We start from the raw sequence: 22,500 nt of genomic DNA, 5'->3' as shown, positions 1-22,500 counted from the left end.
ATCTTATCTGCCCAGCCCGAGGACAGTAAGCTCCTTAAGAACAAGGACCAAATTTTTCACTTATTTTATATTTGCAAGAATACCTAGCTCTGGGTCAGGTACACAGTCAAGTCTGTAATATATGCTTGAATTCAAGTAGAATGTTACTGGTACTCACTCTGGTAAAAATTTTTCTACTATTTAAACTCTGCAAGAATGCAGCTAATATTAATGGGGGAAACTGGGTACTAAACAAATAAATACAAGTAACTCTTTTTAAATAAATAGAAATAATACATTTAATGTTATTAATAGCGCTAAATAATAATCAATATAATTTTATGAGCACATTTTCCTGAAAATTTGTTTGAATTTCCATGCAACTGGAAAAAAAATCACATTCTATCTTTAAAAAAATTAAGGCTATTATATACTTTCATTATGACTCTTTTAAAATGAAAATATACTATTTTTTAAAATCCTACCACAAACCCCAATGTCTCTCATTAAGGAAAATGTGGATATTTTCAATTCCAGATATCTATCATCTATTACAGTCATTTATCTAGTCCAACCAATATGATTTTAACAGGAAAACAAATCTCATAAATATTCTAACTCCTATTACATACCCAGAAAGCAAAGGTACAGGAAATCAGAATTATGTATTTTAATAATATTTAAACCTTGAAAACTAGCTTTATAAACTTTTAGGAAAAAGATCATATAAAAACCAAATGCTACCTTTCTTAGTTCATAAATTATTTTATTTAATTATATACACCATTAACAGAGAAAAATACCCAGCCACAACAATTTTTAACAAACTGGAAGGCAGAAGATTAAAAGTACATAACAATAAAAACAAATAAAGATGATCAAATTATCATAACCTTTCAATAGGTATTTATTTCAATCCAGTCCTCATGCTGTAACCCACATGGTCTAACAGTAAATATACAACAAAAGATCTGATGAGCTTGATGATCGTCTCTAAATCTAAATCAATGTACTACCACTGAACAGACAGCATAAACTTACCAGCTCCACAGATCCATAATGTTTCCTACTGAAATCCCCACGTCTACAGCCTAGGTCTTCCGAGACAGAGCTGGAACAAAAATGCTTCATCAGTATTATACATAGCGATCTGGCCACAAACCTTCTGCAAAAATCGACTACCATTTGCAAAAAGGGCTGCTCTGAAACAAGCTTGCAGTGCCTGGGCTCCTCACTGCAGGGGAGCCTCCTTGCAATAGACACGGTCCCCAGCAGCCATTGCAGAGCCTGGCTTTCATGTAGCCCTCAGTAAAAAGCAAAATGCCAGAGTCATCCCTGGAAGTATAGGCAATGATTGAATTAAATATTTAGTCATTTGGATCGATTGAAATTTCCAAGGCTACTGGTGGTTTATAATTTCATTTCTGTATAACCAAAGGGGATAGAAGCCCTGCAGTAAACTTGAGGCAAGGGGCAAAGCTGCTAAACCAGATCTTGCAATAATCTTTCATTTAAGACTCTTTGTCCCAAATATGCAACATAAAAATAACCAGCGTTATTTAATGCTGTATTTTAGAAAGGAGAAAGAAATTTTGCAATCCTGGTAGACCCCACCCCCGCAACCCCCTTTAAGATTTTTATGTGGCAATATGAAAAAAGACCAGGACTAACAGAAAATCTAAAAATCTAACATCCAAGTATATTTAGTTTTTTGTATAGCAGCAGCCAATATTCACCCCCCAAACGCTTAGATCAGATAAAAAAAAAATCACATGCGCTGTTGAAGAGCAATTAAAACAAGGGCAAAATTGTTACTGCATTTGCATCCTGAATGCATTAGTTACATGCTCAAAAGGCACATATCTTATTGGCTAGTTAGTATTTAGGACCCCAAGCAGTACTCGTGAAACCACCAGAGACTCACAAAATACAAACAGTTTTAATAAGTTTGGTTCTAATATGTCATGCAAATAACCCTAATAAAACATAGAAAATAAAATTACATAGGAATTACATGTTTAAGATATTCAAAATATTTGGGATCTAACATGCAAAGAAAGGTGCATTTAGTACCTTTTCATCCTTCCTTAAAAGGTAGGCTACATTTTCTAAATTACAGCCTCCTGGCACATTCAGAAAGAGACTGACTCTGATGTTTAGCAACCACAGAACTGACTCTCTGCCAGGACACTGTTTGACAGGCTCCAAGAAAGACAGCATGAGAGAAATGAGATTAGAGAGTCTAATGGTATTCTGCTTCCACCATTTCACAGAGATGGCTGAATTAATCTTATACGAGAAATTTAACCTTTTGTAGTTCTTCCTCCCTTAGCTGAAAATCAACGTACACAGTTCAGAACGGTGGCCCAGATATTACCCAGGCTACTTTCCTGCTTCTAGTGACATGATTTTCTACCCCAAAATCTCTGAAAGAGAATAAAAAACTTCCCTCCCTGGTCTATTCTAGTCTATGCCCATTTTCTTAGCCCATTTTGAAAACCCTCCTGGAGGAGACTGCCATCACCACACATACTGAGGGCTCCAGTGAGAGGGGTGCCCGTGCACTCAGACAGAGATCAGGCACAGAGCCGAAGCCCAGTGGCTGCTGACTGAATGCTCCATCTGTCCAGATCTCAGCCCACCCGGACCAGCAGCTTCTAACACCAATGGCTGATAACCTGAAAAGAGCGAGGATGTGGGGCTCTGGGACCTCCCTGCACTGTCATCAGTACCACTGAAGGGGTTCTAAGACACAGTGCCAGCTCCCTAACTTTGCCAAAAGCCAGAAACAAACATAAAAACGATGACAACCCTATATCCTGGAGCCACCACCTCCCTTAGACGCCTCACGGAGAGAAAACAACATCCTAAGAAAATAACCAAGGGAGCTCTAAAGAGAAGGTCTGCTATCTGCTGCCCTGGCCTCTCTAATTACATTTCATCCAACACACAGCAGAGAGAGTGCTTGCGAACCATGGGAACCAGGATGAGCTATATGGGGTGCAAGAGGCACTCAAACCAGCAACATTAACAAGTTCTCCCCACTTCCCTCCACCCTCCCCAGGCTCTCTGGCCCCTAGGTGCCCAGCAGGAGGGTTACGAGGGTTACAAGTGAAGGGGACCATCTAGAGCTTCAAGAGAAGCTTTGTCCTTCCAGGCCCCAGTATCTGGCCCACCACCTGGCATGGAGTGGACATGCAGTAAATGCTTGTTGCATTAATAAAGGAATTTGTACATCTCCTGGATCATACTAGCTAACACCTGACAGCCCCTGTAAACACCAAGGCAGGCTGTCCATGTCATCCACCCTGAGGAGCCACGGTCTTTATTCCCTCAGTACAGAGACAGTCCTGGCCCGTGAGGCAGACATTGCCGGAGGCACAGCAAAACCTGCTCTCCTTTCCTCTTGGGCTTGCCATTGGACTATGTTTCCTAGCCCCTCTTGTAGTATGAGTGATCGTGCGACCAAGCTCTGGCCAAGACAATATGGGCACAAATGATGTGCATTGTTTCCAGGCACATCCCCTGGGAGGTGCTTGATCTCCTGCTCTGTGGCCAGCTAGAGGGAGAGACTCCAGGGACCTGAAGGAGGGCAGAACTTCAAGATGGAAGAACCTGGGTCTCTGAATGATCACATGCAAGGCCACACCACCAGGAATAGCAGTACTAGCATATGATGTGAGCAAGAAATAAACATTTAGTTGTGTTAATCACATAGAATTTGGGTTTACTTGTTAAAGCCTCTGTGTTACCTGAACTAATACAGAAGTAGGTATCTTGCAGAGGGGTGCCACCACAGCAACCCTCTGAGATATAGCAGGGGCTTAGTAAGCAGGCAGCAGCCAGTGAGGAAATTGATCTCAGAGGCTAGAAAGATGGAGATCTATGTCATATGGTAGCAAAATATTTGGTAAAACTTACACCTATGGTCATTTAGAAACTGGACTAAGTACCTTTTGGGCCTATGGCTCTAGGAAACTGGCTAGACAGAACCAGAGTGCAGTTGTGCACTGGCTCCTGCTCGCTGGCCTTAGCAAAGCTCCTCACAAGTAAGAGACGAGCCCAGGAAAGAACTGGGTGGGTTTTAAGCAAAGCTAGAGGGGAACAGAGAGAGTCCAGAGACCAAGGGCCTCATGGGCTTAAGAAACTACTCTGTTCCTGGACCCCAGATAAGATCTCTGGCTGGTGAAATGTGCATAGAAATGAGGAGCACCTCTTCCAAGCAGAGCCCATAAAAACTTCCTCGAGTAATCAATCCTTGGTTTCTTTCCTCACCTACCGGCTGAATGGAGAGGAGTCTCAGGACCAAAAGGGATGAAACCACATGAAGGAGCCTCGGTTTTAAAAGACCACATAGAAGATTCTAACTATGTGGAATCGCTGGGCTCTGAGATGAGTGGGAAATAACTTTTATTGTCTTAAGTCACTAAGATTCAGGGTTTATCTAAGGGGCAATTTTATCCTAATTGATACAACTCTCCACAGGTAACAGAAAGTAGTGTTAAGAATATTTCACAAAAAGGGGTTGTCAGAGAGTTGGTGGGCCAAGGTGAGGGGGTTGGCAAACTATTGTCCAATCCAGACCACGGCCTGTTGCTGAAAACAAAGTTTTATTGGAACATAACTACGTCCATTGGTTACAACTGTCTATGGCTGCTTTTGCATTACAGCAGCAAAGCAGTTTCAACAGAGACCTGTATGGCCACAAAGTTCAAACTATGTACTTACTGGCTCTTTAAAGAAAAAGGCTGCCAACCCTGCAGTATAGTCCCATGAATCCCTCCTGTTGGTTTCAGGCCTGCACACAACCTGTGATTAGTATGTCAGTGAGAATACTTGACAGTGTTTCTCAGACTTTAGGTCCTATCAGAATCCCTCACGGAACGTTGTAAGAATGCAGATTCCCTGGCCCTGCTCTCAGAGGTTGTGATTCAGTACATCTGTGATTTTAACAAGCAGCCAGGAGAATTCAGATGCACGTAGTCTACAGACAACACTCTGAAAAACACTGCTCTTCCAGATGACTCTAGAATCCCTGGGAAACCTGTTAACCATTCTGCAGCACTTTTATAAGGAAGGGCAAGACCTTGATGAAGATTTCTATCAATGAGAGGAGGTACAATGCAGTTCTGCAGAACATGTGCTTCAGGCACAGACATGGGTTCTCAACTCTCTGGGCATCATTTCCCTCACCTATACAATGCAGTTGAAATCACCTACTTAACAGAGTTATAAAGAATAAATAAGGCCTGGCATGGTGGCTCAAAAGCCTGTAATCCCAACACTTTAGGAGGCTGAGGCAGGAGGATTGCCCTGTCTCTTAAAGAAAACAAATAAATAAAATAAACAAGAAAAAGCAGACAAAGTTCTAAGCATAATGTCTATCACATGATTACTACTCAATAAATGTTGGTGGTTATTATTGTTCTCATTATTAATATGAATGCCTCTCAGATTTTTAGAGAGAGACCTAGGAAGGGATGTTTGGCATAAATAATTACTAAATTTTTAAATAATTTTAAACAAAATGCCTTTTTCCTCCCGGTAGCAGTAAGGGAGACCCAGGGCGAAGCAGCAAGCTTCGGAAGGCAGGGCTGAGGGCAGCATCACAGTTCCATCTACATCTCCTCCCTAAAAGTGTTGGCCTGGCAGTGTGACCTCACCTAGAAAATACCTGGGACCCACTACGGTCATGACAGGGGAAGAGACATTTGAAACCTGGCTAGAGCATGTTACCAGAATAAGGAAGGTGCCAAAAAGAACCAGGGAGCTTCAAGTTCTCCACATGCAATGTGGTCCAGGCTCTAAATATAAACCCTTCTGTTTTAGCAAATCAACACGTGAGGATGCTGGATCACACTTTGCAATCGTTAACAGAACTGAGGACCTCCATGTTAAATCTCCACATATGGCCTGGGAGGAGAGCAAAGATTTCCAGCTTCCCATGGAAACTAGACAAATTGCTATGATATAAGTTAGGTTCCTGGAAAACAGGACAACCCTTTCCAAAGAGTCAAGAGTTGTAGAAACTGAATAAGGGGGAAAAAAAAAAAAAGAGAGCCAGGCAGCCCCCAAGGGGAAGCCAAATTCAGTGATACAGGCCCTCAGTCAACGGACCCAGAGATTACCCTCATGACTGGCCAGGCCCTGCTAAGCCATCCTCAATGGGTTTCCAGCCCCAGCAGAGGGGTTAAGGCCAACAGTGACAAGGGGACTCTTCCATGATCAGTAGAGAGAACTTGTGAGAAACAAAAGGCAGTTTTTTGGAAGCCCACCAATAGTCAGCAGCTCCAGGACAATGCCTCAGCCCCCTAATAAGCAGAGAGTAAAAAACAGATGGAAGGGATCCCCCTGTTGAGGGGCAGAGATGCTAAAAAATGTGTCAGACTACAGGTTTTGGCTTGGAGGGAACCCAGGGCCTCCAAACAATGGGTACTAGAATGGCTTATTGCACAGAAGGGACCAGTTGTCCCCCCTCCTAAAGATAAGTCAAGTACCATGCAAAGCAGAAATGTAACAATACCTTAATTTCTAAGGATGAAATGGAAGAATTCTGTGCTCTTTTGAAGTAATTTAAGACACCAGGAAGTAGGAAGTAAGCAGGAAAGCAGAGCCCCTCGATTCTTCTGACTCTCCGGACAGTTTCCTGTTCCCTGTTGTGTTTCTGGGGATACAGTGTACCTTGTACCTGGATCTTAAGCTTACCGTCCCTTAGCAAGGCCCACCAACCATCAAGTGGTCAGGTGATCCTGGATTTGAATTTCGGCTCCATCACACATGACCTCTGTGACCTCAGGCAAGTTACTTATCCTCTCTGAGCCTGTTTCCTCATCATAACAAGGGATTAAAATAATATCTGTCTCTGTGGGAGGACTGGTGCTTAGCCGAACATCTGGCACATAGTAGCCAGTAAATAAATACTAGTTATTCTAACTATCAGGGACTTTATCTGTCCTGACCATCCCCATGCTCTAATGTGTCTTACTGAATGCCTGGCTCACAGTAAGCTACTCAGTAAATATTTGTTGGATAAATGAATCATGAAGAAATGATTACCTCTGAGCTTCTTTGCTCTACTTGAATGTAGATAGGTTCCTGTCCCTTTCTCCTCTCCATCCCCCTACCTGCCATTATATATGCTCAGACATACTTTTAGGTACATTTGAAGTTATTTTTACCATCTTCAGTCATCTTTCTCATTCTACTCTGCTTTCCTCTAACATTCTGGAGTGCATGCCTCCTATGGTATTTGTGTGTCCACTAAGTTTCTGACATAGCCACATACCCTGGAATTTATCTGGTTCACTGGAATTGATAAAGTCTTATGGCAGTTCACTGCAAGGTCCTTCCAATCATGATTTCTGTCAGTGCCTTTACAATTGTGTCTCCAAAATAAACAATAGCAACCATACCAAATGCTGGTGAGAGAGCAGAGAAACTGGACCACTCATATGCTGCAGGTGGGAATATAAAATGGTCAGCTAAGCCTCTCTGGGAAATAGTTTCTTACAAAATGAAACATGCAGTTACCATATGACCTAGCAATTGTACTCCTGGGCTTTTATTCCAGAGAAATGAAAACATATGGTCACAAAAACCTGTATAAAAAATTTCAAAGCCATTATATGCATAATAGACAAAAACTGGAAACAACCTAGATGTCCTTCAAAGGGCAAATAGTTAAACAAACTGTAGTACATCTACACTGCAGAATACCACTCAGCAGTGAAAGGGAACAAACTATTGAAATGCACAACAACGTGGATGAATGTCCACGGAATTATGATGAGTAGGATGAGCCAATCCCAAAAGGTTACATGCTGTCTGATTTCATTTATATAACATTCTTGAAGGGACAAAATGATAGAGTGGGGAGGAACGTGGGTGTGGGTATAGAAGGGCAACATGAGAGATCCAGTGGGGATAGAACTGGTCTGTACCTTATCGGTGGATACAGGTGGATACAGCAACCTGCCCATGTCATAAAACTGCATGTAAAACTGGGCAAGTCTAAATGAGACTAGCAGATTGCATCAGTGTCAGTTTCCTGGTTATGATACTGTACTGTAGTTATGTAAGATGTTACCATTGGGGGAAACCTGGTAAAGGGTATGTGGGATCTCTCTGTGCTATCTCTAACAACTGATTATGAATCTACGATTATCTCAAATATTTTAATTAAAAAACTGTATCTCAACTGAAATTCTTTCCTTCACTCAATAAACAGTCATTGAGCACCTACAAGGTACCAGGTACTGTGCCAGGTGCTAAACCTGTGAGGTGTGGTCCCTGCTCTCAGAGAGCTTACAGTGCAGTGGGAAAGAAAAATATAAAGTACATAGGACTCCACAGGAACAAAAATATTGTGCAAGCAAAGCACAATATGTGGATAGCAAATCTGGCAAATTGTAAAACAGCCTCTTTTTATCCCCTTCGTAAGTAGCATATGCAATCTTCGGGTGTGGGTGCCCACAGCAGAAGCCGGGAAGGTCTGTCACACTCTTCTCAGCTCAAGACCCACAGGGAAACACTATGACAAAGTGGTTCCTGCAAAGTGCGATGTTTGCACACCCGCTCCCTCCTTTCCCAACTCTTCAGTGACAGTGACCTTGGCTTCTCTTTTCCTGTAAGGTCAAGACTTGAGGTGAGGGTTTTTCAGCTCAGAGTATAATTTGGTTTGGGAAACATAACTGCGTGTGGGATCTATAAATGCATGACCAAAATGTGTTAAACAGAAAATTAATGCATGGAAAAAAAATCAGCCGACAGCATATGTTGTGGCACACCTCCGTTAACCACCTGCAGATCTACTTCTTTGGAGAAATCCCTTCAAAGTCTGTCTCTCCAGGTTCTTAAAGTTTCCCCACTGGGATTCAAAAGATCTGTCCCCAACAGCACCCAGATCGGAAAGGGAGGCATGCTATTCTTGAGCAGGTATTTATTTCTGTGCAATCCCCAGGTGGCAAGAATCCTAGAGACACCAAGGTCATTGTGACCTTTGCTGTTCAGTGTGGTCCTTTGATCTGAGCTGGTTAGGAATGCAGGGTCTCCCACCCCAGACCTAATGAAACATAACCAGCATTTTAACAAGATCTCCCTGGGATTCATATGCATATTAAAATTAGAGAAGCACTCATTCTAGACCTTGGTTCTCAAACCTAGCTACATATCAGAATCACCTGGAATTTTTTCTCTAATTTGTTTTATTATAAAATATTTCAAGATACAGAATAACAAAGAATAATGTAATGAACACTGCAGATACACTTGAAATCCCTGTGTGCCTCCCCCGATCCTGTTCTCATCTCTCCCTCCCCTGAAACAATCACTAATTAATTGTGCTTATGCTTCCTGTTCATATTTTTATATCTGTGCTATATACTTACTCATAAACAATATACAGCATTGTGTAGTGTGTACTAAAAATTTACACAAATAAATACCATATTATGCATATTTTCCTGTAACTAGCTTCTTTGTTGAGCAATTTGCTTTTGAGATTCATACATGGTAGTGCCTGTAGCTCTAATCCATTTAGGTACACTGCTGTATAATGTCTTGCTATATCAATATCCTACTGTTTCTCAATTCTCCTACTGTTGGACATTTTGGTTGTTTCCCATTTTTAAACAATGCTGTAATGAATACCCTTGTACATGTCTCCTTGAATACAAGCGTGATCACATCCCTGGAATACATACCCAGGAGTGGAACTGCAGGGTCATGATGTGTGCATCATTATTTTTTCTACATAGTGCCTGATTTACTTTCCAAAGTGAGTACACCAGTTTACTCTCCCATCAGCAGTGTATGATTTGCTCCACATCCCAGTCAACACTTGGTATTGTCAGACATGCATTTTTGCTGGTCTGAAGAATATACCAATAAAATAGTGTCTCACTGACGTATGGCTTTAATTTGCATTACCCTGACAGCTCAAGGGCTTAAACGTCTTTTCCTATGCTTACTGGCCATCTAGGCTACCTTTTCCATGATTTATCTATTCCAAATCCTTTGCCCACCCCTTTTTTGTAAGTTCTTGGTCTTTTTCTAATTGATTGGTAGTAATTATTTGTATATTCTGAATACCAACCATTTTTTGGTTAACAAATCACAGATTTCTTCTTCCAGATAGTGGTTTTTCTTTTTAAGTTTTGTTTCTGATATCTCTGATCATGCAGAAAATTTCAAATTCTACTGTAGACATTTTCAATCTTTTCCTTTATGGTTTTTGTTTTTCTAACTTAAGAAATCCTTCACCATCGTGATGTTCTAAAGATAATGTCTTTTGTTTCCTGCAAAAGTTTTAAAATTTACTTTATTTTTTTTTTATCTAAATATGTAAATACCTAGTCCTCCCCTTAGACTTCCTCAATCAGAATCTTTAGGAGTGGGATCTAAGCACCTGTATTTTTAACCAAAATACATTTCATAGGTGATTCTGTTACAGCCAACCTGAGAAACACTGACTGACTCATTTCCCATCCACTGCATGCCAATGGAAGGCATCTCTTCTACAAAATCCCAGGAAACCATTTCATCTCTGTGTCCTTCACTGGGTTGGAAGAGACTTCCAGGTCCAGAGACTTAAGGACCAACCTTAAGTGTCTAACCTATTATCTATCAAACTTGGAAAACAGCCATCCAGTCTCTACTTCCACACTGTTAGCAATAAGAAACACACTATGCACCCCAACGCATGGTCCTCCATTCTTCCCATTATATAGCTTTTTTCTATATTGAGCTAGCTTTTTTCTATACTGAGTTGAAATCCATCACACCTTAATTTCCACCAGCTGGTCCTACACCTACACCCTTCATTTTTTCTTAACTTCCTCGCCATCACTCCCACACCCCCGGCCACCTGTCTAGTCTGGCACCACTCCCCTCTTAGCATACTCTAGCCATACTGTCTTTCTTCCTTTTCCTTCCATTTGCTGAGCTGTGTCTCACCTTAGGACCTAGAATGGTCTCTCCAAACTCTTCCTGCTTCCTGAACCCTCCTACCCAAATAGGAATTACAAACAGGGTATTTGATGAACATCTGCCTCCTCACCTAGAATTTAAGCTTTGCAATGGTAGGTTTTGTTCAATGCTAACTCCTTATAACCTAACATAATATCTGGCACAGAATTAGTTTTAATAGAGTTTTGTTGAATAATGAATGAGTGAATGAATCAATGAGTGAATGAATGAAAGCAAGCCAGCTAGCCTTTTGGGGCCATATAAAACAAGTCTATCACTCCTACAGGAAAACCTTTCAAATAGCTGAGGGACAGCCATCACATCCCTAGGTTTCTTCTTTACAGGAGGCTAAGAGTAACAGGGGAGGCCAGCTATGCTGGGTAGGTGCCCAAAGAAAGGACAGGGCACACACACAGACAATTTCACAACTTTTTCTAGGGTCAGGCCTGTGAGACAATCTCTGTGCTCACAATTTAAGTAAACTGCTTTATACAGCATATTCATGAAATTTGTTTTTGAGTAAAACATAAAAATGCTATAAATGTTGCCTCGGATTAATCTCAAAAACTTTATTTCAGAGGTTAATACGATGCCAGTAATATAAGTGAACAAAGAAAATATTGTGGGAGCCATCACAATGAACAAATTGTGACATGGCTCACTAGTCATCGTGATGATGACATCTCCTATGTCTAGAGATTGGTGTCTTTCAATAAATAGGTAATATAATTAAGTGGGACTGATTGACACTATCATATTAAAAAGTCAATCAGTGGCCGGGCGCGGTGGCTCACGCCTGTAATCCTAGCACTCTGGGAGGCCGAGGTGGGCGGATCGTTTGAGCTCAGGAGTTCGAGACCAGCCTGAGCAAGAGCGAGACCCCATCTCTACTAAAAATAGAAAGAAATTATATGGACAACTAAAAATATATATAGAAAAAATTAGCCGGGCATGGTGGTGCATGCCTGTAGTCCCAGCTACTCGGGAGGCTGAGACAGGAGGATCGCTTGAGCTCAGGAGTTTGAGGTTGCTGTGAGCTAGGCTGACGCCACGGCACTCACTCTAGCCTGGGCAACAGAGTGAGACTCTGTCTCAGAAAAAAAAAAAAAAAAAAAAGTCAATCAGGGCTGGGCGCGGTGGCTCACGCCTGTAATCTTAGCACTCTGGGAGGCGAAGGCGGGAAGACTGCTTGAGCTCAGGAGTTTGAGCCCAGCCTGAGCAAGAGCTGGACCCTATCTCTACTAAAAATAGAAAAAATTAGCCAGGTGTGGTGGAGCATGCCTGTAGTCCCAACTACTCGGGAGGCTGAGGTGAGAGGATTGCTTGAGCCCAGGCGTTTGAAGTTGCTGTGAGCTAGGCTGAAGCCACGGCACTCTAGCTCAGGAGACTCCGTCTCAAAAAAAAAAAAGAAAAAGTTCATCAGCTGCAGCTGTCAAGTCACCCAACTGTAAACTTAAGATCTTTGCAATTTTTTGCATATACATTATAGCTTAACAAAAAATATGCTTTAAAAAAGTCATATAAAAATACATAGAATGCTAAACTTACACAGAAATTAATATCTACATATATAGAGAAATTATATGTACCTAAATTTTGTCTGATATTTACTAAGCTCTAATCCACCACTGCCTTGTCTTAGGGAAGAAACACCCCTTCATGGGTCTCAGTGCCTACACTGTAAAATGGGGCTTGATTGGTGAATTAACTCCACAATTATTGATAACGCATAGTGCCTTCCTGTTGGATTTAATGAGAAAAGGCATATGAATCAGGAATCACGATGTCTAGCTTGAGCACAATGAATATTTTAATAAACAGAGGCTGTGAATCCCCGCTCTTCATCAGAAACACAGAGAAGAAAAAAAGGTCTCTGTAGAAAGCTAGAAGTAAGCCAGAATTTGCTAAGGACTAAAATTTTCTCACTTTAGAACACAGCTGTGAGGGAGTAAAAAGTTTTCTTCTACCATCTTAGTTCACTGCATGAGACCTGCAAATTAAACCAGCAAAAGACAGATTAACAGGAGAAAAAGCATACAAGTTTATGTTTAATTTTATGTGCAGGCAGGTTCCAAAGTAAAGAAATAAAAAGCCAAAGAAGCAGTTAGACTTGAGAGCTCATATGCCATTTTAACAAAGGGCAATAAATTGTGGAGAAGTAACCAGACAAAGGATGAGGGGTTTGGGGTTTCTGGGGCTGGTAATCTGTGGGAAGGCACATATGGGGGAAACTAATGGTAGATAAGAGTTATTTAGTAAGGTTCCTCTCATCTCCATCGCCATCTCTGGTAATAAGGGTTCTCCTCTTCTTGGTGCAGGAGAGGGGAGGGGGACACCTTCACAAAAGGAATTCATGCCCTGCTTTGAGGCAGATAGGGGAAGGGCAGAGAGTTCTTCCTGTGTCTGCTTTTTCTCAGTTGCCTTCAGCTCAAAATATTTTGGGGTGGCATATTCTGATCCCTTTCATAGCCAATACCAATATGTGAAAAATTTTAGTCTCAAACATAAAAATGAATGCCCATGGAACTGATGTGAACTTTGCCTTGACAGAGGCAGGGAAAGCCCAAAGCTACTTTTAAAATGACCTCTGTATTGTATTCTAAATTTCTGGACCAGTTTAGATCCACTCCATGCTTATCTGTGCTCAGTTTTCCTCCCAGCGCATTCAAACCATGTAGTGGGAAAAAAGCAGCTTACTCTATGCTTTTAAGGTCAAACTATATTTTTGAAAGATTTTCTAAAATGTTTACTTCACTAAGCTGCTCTGATTCTGAGATAGTCTCCTGAGAAAATGAAACTATGAAACCCACAGTGATCAAGAGCAGTTTGAGAAGGCGGGATATTCTTTAAAGAAAGCAAGATAACAGATAACCCAAACTTACGGAAATATAGGAGGCAAAAGTATTTAATTTAAGAACAATTTATTACTATAGGAGATGACAAGAAAACAACCAGCCTGTTTCTAAGGCCAAAATGAGATTTATAAAAATGAGTGCTGGCTAAGGTGAATTTAGGGCAGGACATCCCAAACTATTACCTCTTAAAAAGCACTGATTAAAAAGAGTGATACTATCTAATCACTATTTATAGTGTGCCCTTATAGTGTCCTGTACTGTACTTTTAGATGAGGTGAGCACCAAAAACGGGTTATTGGTCCTTGTGGAATAAGAAATTTGAAAGCACTGAAGACTCGAATAGTCAAAGGAATAAAATTCTTAGTAGTGACATAACCTCCTTGAGGAAAAATGATTGCTTTTAGCAGTTATTCCTGCAGGGGACACTGAGCTCAACAGAGAGTAGGGCATCCAGAAAAGGGCCAGGACGTCCTGGCAGGGAGCGAGACCATCCTCCTCCCTGTTCTTAGGTCACACGGAGCAGCAACACAAGTCCTGGTCTTTTGCGTGTGGTCTTTAGTCTTTATCTCCATCTCACCTTGCACGGTGAAAGTCCACACCCCCCTTCCCTGGAAACCTCACTGCTCCTGAGCCTTCCTTAGCCTCTCTGCTAATAACTCCCCAAACCAAACCTCCAACTCGGATCTTTCTGGATAAGGTACCATGGACACCCCGGCAGCCCCCAAGATATCCCGTGCCCCAAATCAGAACTTACTCCCACTCCTGCATTCTGAACTATGTTAGCAGAGCTGCCGCCCTCTTCCCAGTCACTCAAGTTAGAGTCGTCTCTAAAGGTCAGAGTCGTCTCCCATGTCTCCTCTCACATCCCACATCTACCCAGTCACATGGCCCTGCTACTGCTCCCTCCACTGTGTTGCTTTTGAAATCTGTATGACATGTAACTGTGTATTTGTATTTCATTCTTAGAAGAGATAACACACTCACTTGGTTCAAAACCCAGAGGCTACAAGGCTGTACAGGGAAAAGTCTCCCCTCTCCCAGCCCCACAGTTCCTCTCCGCATGAGCAATCTGCATTGTTTCTTATGTGCCTCCCAGAGATGCCGTATGCATTTACAAAGAAAGAGAAATATATGTTCCCCTTTCCCTCCCTATTTTTTACACAAATGGTAGCACACTATATACAGTCCTATTCCTTGTTCTTATTATTTTTTCATTTGATGTATCTTGGCAATCTTTCCAAATCAGTACCAAAAAAGCTCCTGTATTCCTTCTTATATTAAGTAGATGTAAATTTTTTTTAACAAATCCTCTATTTAGATGGTTTCCAATCTTTTGCTGTTACTAATAACATTGCAACGCATACCTCGTATATGCCGCTTTGCACATGAGAATATCTGTAGAATTCTACATTGTCTTAGTGTCTTGCCTCACCTCCCCTTTCCATGTCTACTTTCTCTGCTTTTGCTCAGAACTTCGCTGTTGTGGAAGCCTTCTAACTGGCATCTCTGCTCTAGTACTCTAGTAACTGACATGTGACAAATATTTAGTGAGCACTTTATACATGCCAGGTCCTCTGTTAAGACAGAAAGAACAAGGGAATAAAAAAGAAAACCCAGACCCACCCCATAAATCCTTGCCTGTCTCACAGTTGTTAGAGCTTTGGGAGCTTATCAATAAATCAAACTCTTTCTTCTCTGTGTTTGGAATCAGTTGAACATTAGTGACAGGAGTCAGGCAAATGGAAATCAAAACAGGATTTCCTGGCTGTCAGTGTTTCATTGGCAAATAAGGCTGAATCCTACAGCCAAATGGGCTTCCAACTGCTTCACCCCAGGTTTAGACCTTGGGACAACCCTCTTTGGGAAAGTCTGGTCTGCAGAAAGGCAGACACCTGCCTGGATGGTGGCAAGGGGAATTGCTGTCTCAGGATCATCAAGCTCCAACAAGGGGGCAGAGACAAAGGCCCCACACCTGCCTCTAGAAGACTCAGCATGTTTTCCCATATGGGAACAGGAGGCACAATAACGCACAAGCTCTGTGGGCAATCAGATCCCAAAAGGGAGGAAAGGGGGAAGGGGACAAGTTAGCCACCCGGCCTCTTTCCTCCATGGGAGTGGAGCAGAAGTCTCCTCATGGAAACACGGGAGCAGGGGAATAGAATTTCCCCTAACAGTAAACCAAAAAGCTTATTTTTCAGCACTGTGTTTTAAACTAAAGTGGCCCTTCACTCAGGAGCAAACTAGGTCTTTCAAAGCTTTTGAAAGCTATTTAAAAAAATCTAAATAAAAAATTGCCTAGTATTTGTGTAATGCCTTGGTGACAAACTCTTTCAAATATATGGCAATTTTCCTCAAAAGATCAAAAAGTAAACTATTGCTAATTCAGCCTAGTGGGGGAAATTAAGTCTGAATTTTAGGCTCTTCAAGAAATCCAACTTTATTGTAGTATGTTGTAACTGATCACAGGAAAGACTGAGTGAAAAAAGAATTAGCAGATACTTCAGAGGAGATTAAAAACTTTTCAAACTTTTTTCTCTCCCCTCTTGGCTGACATCCTCTTAAGGCAGAATGGCCCTGAATAATCCTATTTCTAATAGCTTTCCCTTGCTTTTCACCAATAGATTGAGTTGCAAAACCTCTATGAAGAAATCTTATCTCACTTATGGTCAGTAATAGCCCTGAAACAAGGTTTTGAATTAGGAAAAGTGAGGGAAGCCTCAGAGAGCCTTGTAACCTGCCTTCTACCCTCCCACCCAACTGACACTACTCATAGGTGCTCCCTGACTTCCTAAACATCAAATTCAATTGTCAGCTTTTAGTTTTGATCTTCAAACTTTCTGCTGCATTCAAAACCTTAAGCCAGATTCCTGAGTCCCACCACCCAGGATTCTAGTAGGTTCCATGATCCACGTTTTTGAAAAAATTTCCTGAGTTATCTTTGTGATCAGCCACAGATCATTCCCCTTTCAAACTCCTCCATTGGCTTTCATGATCCATTTGTATAATCCTGCTCTTCAGCATCAGGCTGCTCCTTTCTTTTCCAAGGGTGCTTTGCTCACGGAGGCAAGAAAGAATTAGCCCCTCATCCCCAGTTCCCAGATAACAGACACTTCCCCAACAGAACCAGGAATGGATGTGTGATCCAGGCTAGACAACTAGAGTCCTTCCGCAGGGTTCTTCTAACTGATAGGGAAGATTTTTCCTCCCAGGTTGCAAAGCTATCAGAATATAGCCCATGCTGCCTAAGCTCACATGGCCTGCTACACTGCGAAATCCACAGACAGTAGGAGATGGGGACAGACAGGCAGACAGAAACATGAAGAGTGGGGAAGAATAGGGATGGTAGTTGGGGGAGCAGGAGAAAACCATTTGACTTGACAGCATTTGAATCCTTGGGCCTAGTCACCCCTGAAGCCAGATCCATCCCTTTCCTCAGTTTGGTTCCATGAAACTGTATGTTCTCCTTTTTGGACTAGGCTCATTTGAGCTGAGTTTCTGCTACTTACAACCAACAAGTCTGTCCCTAGTCAACTTCTTAACTGGGCTCTTCAGCATATGTCGCGGTGAAATTAACTTTTCTAAAGCAGACCTCCAACCACTCGCTTATTTCAAAAGCCAATGGGTGGCCGGGCGCGGTGGCTCACACCTGTAATCCTAGCACTCTGGGAGGGCTAGGCGGGCAGATCCTTTGAGCTCAGGAGTTTAAGACCAGCCTGAGCAAGAGCAAGACCCTGTGTCTACTAAAAATAGAAAGAAATTACATGGACAACTAAAAATATATATACAAAAAATTAGCCGGGCATGGTGGCACATGCCTGTAGTCCCAGCTACTTGGGAGGCTGAGGCAGGAGGATTGCTTGAGCCCAGGAGTTTGAGGTTGCTGTGAGCTAGGCTGATGCCACAACATTCTAGCCCAGGCAACAGAGTGAGACTCTGTCTCAAAAAAAAAAAAAAAAAAAGCCAATGGGTGCCTCCCAACATCTGCAGGATTTAGGGCAACATCTTTCACGTATGTCCCCCAGTCTGACTTTCCAGACTTCTTAGCACTTCACAAGAGACAAACCAGGAAATCTGTTACTCCTCAAATGTGCTCTGAAGATTGTCCCTGCTTTGTGCCTGTGCCCATGCTGATCCTGCCCTCTAGAACACCCTCCTAGAACATCTCTGCCTATTAAAATCTACTCAGGAAAAAGAAAAGAAGGAAGATCGTCTGCTTTCTCAAGGTCCAGTTCACCTTATTCTCCCCAAGAAGACTTTCTAAGTACTCCCTGTCCCAAAGGATATTACTGAATCCCTCTTCAGTGACAGCATTTCTCTACATAGTCTTTGTTTTATTCTACCTTGGATTTTTGGCCGTCTCATCTTAGGGCCCTTTTATTAATGACCAGATCAACGACCCTGAGTCAAAACTCTGAGGCTCACTTCCCCACCCCACAACCCCCTGTATGTTTACCAGGTTCACTCTAATCTTTCTCTTCAATATTTTTCAAATCAATCCCATTGTTCCTGTCACTCATCAGAACTCTCAACATCTCCTTCTTCATATCTCCTACTCTAATAGGTCTCCCTGCCACCAGCCTTAACCTATTGCAAGCTGGCTGGCTGGCTGTCTACAGATACCAGATATCTTTCCAAGATGCAAATCTGATCATGCTAGAGACTTAAGGCCAATGGCTCCCACTCCCCAAGGGCTTGGCTTCTGTTTCCCTCCCCAGGCTCACTGCCCACCAGTCCCCAAGGAGCATCAGCCAATTCCAGTCCGTTGGTTTTTCCCCAACACCCAGGGTATTTTAATGCTGCTCACCTTTGTGCACATGGTCTCCTGTTTGGGAAGGCCTCCCCCAACTCTGCCTTGTAGAGTTCCCATCTTTCATTCTTCCTCCATTGAGTAATCCTCTTAGACTGCCTGAGATAACAGCACTTTTATAAGCACTCACTTGATCTGGAAGGAACACCTTCTTTGCATCCTCAGTGACTGGCACAAGGTCCAGCACAGCATACAGTTGCCCAGTAAATTGTTTAATAGGTACCAGAAGACTTTTCTGGCAGAGAGGAGGTATTTGTATTACTTAGCACAAGACCCAATTTTGTGCTTGGTCGACTTCATTAGTGTCCAGCACGGTACTGTTACATTCTTCACTTAACAGTTCTTAGACACCCTGTGGACGCTGACATCCCACAAACACTTTTCCATTGATTGCACGCCTGAGTGCACTGAGGTTAAGGGATGGTCACTGGAGACAGACAGACCTAAGTCCAAACCCTGCTCTGTCACTTACAAACTCTGTGTCCTAGACAAGTCTCTTAATCTGGCAGGGACTCACCTCCCTCATCTACAAGGTGGAGATAACAGTAGCTACCTCATTGGGGGTTTTGTTTGTTTGTTTTGTTTTTTTGTGAAGACTAAATGAGACAATGCCTTTAGAATCTTTGGCCAAGTGCCTGGTACACAGGTGATCGATAAATATTGTTGAACAAATGAGCTAATGAGTGGACACCCGTAAAGTGGTAGTGATTCTTAAAGATACACCTTTCTAGCCCGTTTTCCAGAGAACCCAACAGCTGGCTGCAAGTACAATCAGGTTTCAAGTCCGGTGCCTGAGTGTGAGGTCCAGGGTCCATTGCCACGTGCGGCTCAACGAGACTAACAAGCGGGGGAAGCGCAGCTCAGGCATCGGTCGCTGGGCCACCCCGCACCAGCCCCGGTCCCGGGAGCCCCGCCCGCCCGGTTCTACCCCTCTTTGCCATCCTACGGCCGCCAATCACGAGGGCCCGGTCCTACCCTAACCGACCCACCAATAGGGCCAGGAAAGCGCCTGCCCGGAGCTGCTTCCGCTGTGTCTCATAGGCGCTCCCGCAGTCCTGCCCGCCCCTCCGCTACGTCATCGCGTGGTGCACGGTGGGGCTTGTAGTCTAGGTGGGAGGCAGTGCGGGCCCGGCCCAGGGGACCACTGTAACTCTGGCCCAGCCCGGCACGCCAGCGCTGCAGGGCCTCGGGTTATCTCCATACCCTCTAGACAAAAAATTCCCTCTTCTAAGTTGGAGTAATGAAGGAAGGAAGACCGGCCATCTCCCCGCCCCGCCTTCTACAGTAGCTGAAGCCCTGCGTTCCCCTATGCCCCTGCAGTGCGCTGGGCCACCCAGGACCCTGGTTAACCAGGTGTGTCTGCCTGAGACAGTATTAACTGAAAGTGTAAATCTCTGTTTCACATCAAGGAGACGTTCAATTCTCATGTTCGCCTAAGAGGCAATTTACGGAAGGTATGGTAGTGACTTCTTTCTGACTTCGCTACTTTAATTAGGCTTCCGCCACAGAACTGGCAATCACGAATTTATCTCAGTCATGTGAACCTTCTACATTCCAAACTGCATTACCTCGTAAGATCATAAAAGCTATCAATGGCGCCCCATTGCCTAAGATACAACGTTCAGACCCCTTAGCGTCATAATAATTTTGTACAGTGTATTTATTTAATAATTATGTGTGGCTCCTTTTTTTTTAACCAGTGTTTCTAGACATTTGCAGTAGATGAGAATCATCTGGGGAGTTTTTTTGTTTTTGTTTTTAAGAGACTGAGTCTTGTTCTGTTGCTCAGGCTGTAGTGCAGGGGCCTGGTCATAGCTCACTGCAGCCTCTAACTCCTAGGTTGAAACAATCCTCCTGCCTCAGCCCCCAGAGTAGCTAAGACTACAGGCAGGTGCCACCACACCTGGCTAATTTTTTTTTTTTATTTTTTGTAGAGACAAGGTCTTGGTATGTTACAGCTCAGGCTGGTCTCAAACTCCTGGCCTCAAGGGATCCTCCTGCCTTGGCCTCCCCAAATGGTGGGATTACAGCTGGGGAGCTTTTTAAAAGTACTAATGCTTGTGTCCCGCCCTAGACCTCAGAATTTTAGAAGGATAGTGCAGACTTCTATACGTTTTCAAAGCTCCCTAGGTGATTTTCAAGTGCATCCAAGTTGAGAACTGCTGGTTTAACGCCTGTCAGCATTGCCTGAGCATACCTTCATGGATGGGAGCCTTTGCTTTGTGGCATCCCTGGTTTAAAGCGGCCTTCTTCCCTCTCTATGCCTGATCAATGCTCATCCCACAAGGCTGAGCTCAACTGTTACCCCTTCTTTTCCCTCACTCTCCAGCAGGTGAAGCACGTCATCCATGCTTCTGTCTGTCTCCCTGGATAGCTTGGGAGTTCCTTGAGGGCAGGCATCCTAAGGTGTCCTCTTTCATCCACTCCAGATCCACTGAATCAGGCATAAATCACCCAACAGGTGATTCTGATCCATGCCCCCACCTAGGAATTTGCTTCACAAAAGCACAGGGTTCAGTTAGCATCCATAAATATTTGCTGCTTTGAACTGATGAAGCATCTCATTTGTTTTGAAGTCAGTCATATTGTTCTACCTAGTTGCTTTTGAGTCCCCCTGTAAAGCTAAGCACCCGTTTCTTGTCGTATCTTCTTCATTCATTTACTCATTTGTTCATCCAACAACTATTATCATACACCGTAACAAAGGCCTGGGGGTTCAAGACTAAATCAGAAAACATAGTTACCAGCCTATAGGAATTATAGTCTACTGACATAATGGTTATATTCTAGTTATTATAATAATTTCTTTTGTATTATATTGGAAATTTTTTCCTTCCATTTGATATTCAAGGGTAAGGAAAATATCTTATTCTCTAATATCCCCAGTATGTTGCTGGCATATAGAAGGCATTGTGTAGATGTTTATTGAATGAAGGCAACACATTTCATAGCACTTAACACAACTGTTAGTGTTTGTGTGATTATTTGATTAATGGCTATCTGTCGCATGAATAGTAAACCCCCTAATGACAGGAACTGAATCTATTTTGTTTGTTGTTCCTGGCCCAGGACTTATACAGAGTAGGTGCTCAATGAATATTGCTAAATACATGAATAAGCATCATTAAGAACAGAAATGCAATCTCCTAACCAAACATTCACTCCTCTCTTCCTCCCCACTCTCCCTCAAAAGATAAAAAGTATATTCTTCCTGAATATTAAGGATTTCAAGTTATAATGAACATGAGCCCAAACTCAGATAATGCTTCTTTTACTTACTTACAGGTTGACCTGGGACTCTAGTTCTGGGTCTTTCGATGGCCATGTCTGAAGGGGCTGGATGCCGAAGGAGAGTGAGGACTTTGCTTTCCACAGAAGAGTTTGTGCCATCTGACTCCCACAGGACCCCTTTGATAGCGGATCCATCAGAGGGCCTGGAGGCTGAGCTGCTGTCCTGAAGCAGAGGAGTTGGGAAAGGCACTGAGAAACAAAGAAAGGCAGGCAATCCTTGGCCTGTTCTGCCACTCCACCCCAAGGCCAGCCCCACTCATAAGCTAGAAGGAAGGGGAAGCCGAGGCACACCCAAGACCCAGGGACCCCACCAAGACTGCAAGACTGCACATGAACTTTCTGCACAAAGGAAAGCATCATGCTCTGGAACAGTCCAAATCCTATCACATCCCTTAGCCATGAATTAAGGCAATGGGGTCTAAGGTGAAAGGTGGTCCAGTGAGCATTTGAGAAATCACAAACTTATTTAGAAAAAGGCAAATTTAATTTGGTAAGGGAAGCCATGTCTGGAATGCTTTTGGAGAATAACCGGTGTGGGGACCATATGGCCATCCCTGGAGTCATCCAGGAGTACTTGGTTTATCTCCTGATTTCCAATTTAAA

The 22,500-nt window shown here is 42.9% G+C and overlaps 1 protein-coding gene across 4 annotated transcripts in view; it reads right to left on the bottom strand.

The window, feature by feature from the left end:
• The window catches only part of GARNL3 (GTPase activating Rap/RanGAP domain like 3), a 134,667-nt gene extending 112,635 nt beyond the window's left edge, over positions 1 to 22,032 (bottom strand). For 2 of the 4 annotated variants that reach the window (XR_011233936.1, XM_069474682.1), the window contains exon 1: positions 1,021 to 1,268. Coding sequence is in view for 3 of the 4 variants with exons in the window: in XM_069474682.1 (XP_069330783.1) it covers positions 1,021 to 1,164 (144 nt within the window). In the remaining variant the exon portion in view is untranslated. Of the gene's footprint in view, positions 1 to 1,020; positions 1,269 to 2,052; positions 2,153 to 21,889 lie in introns of those variants that run through there. The other 2 variants (XM_069474681.1, XM_069474683.1) reach the window with 2 other exon arrangements.
• Positions 22,033 to 22,500: the final 468 nt, after the last annotated feature.

Source organism: Eulemur rufifrons, chromosome 7 (assembly GCF_041146395.1).
Source record: "Eulemur rufifrons isolate Redbay chromosome 7, OSU_ERuf_1, whole genome shotgun sequence".
In the NCBI taxonomy this organism is placed as follows: Eukaryota; Metazoa; Chordata; class Mammalia; order Primates; family Lemuridae; genus Eulemur; species Eulemur rufifrons.
This window is presented reverse-complemented; position numbering and strand designations above follow the sequence as displayed.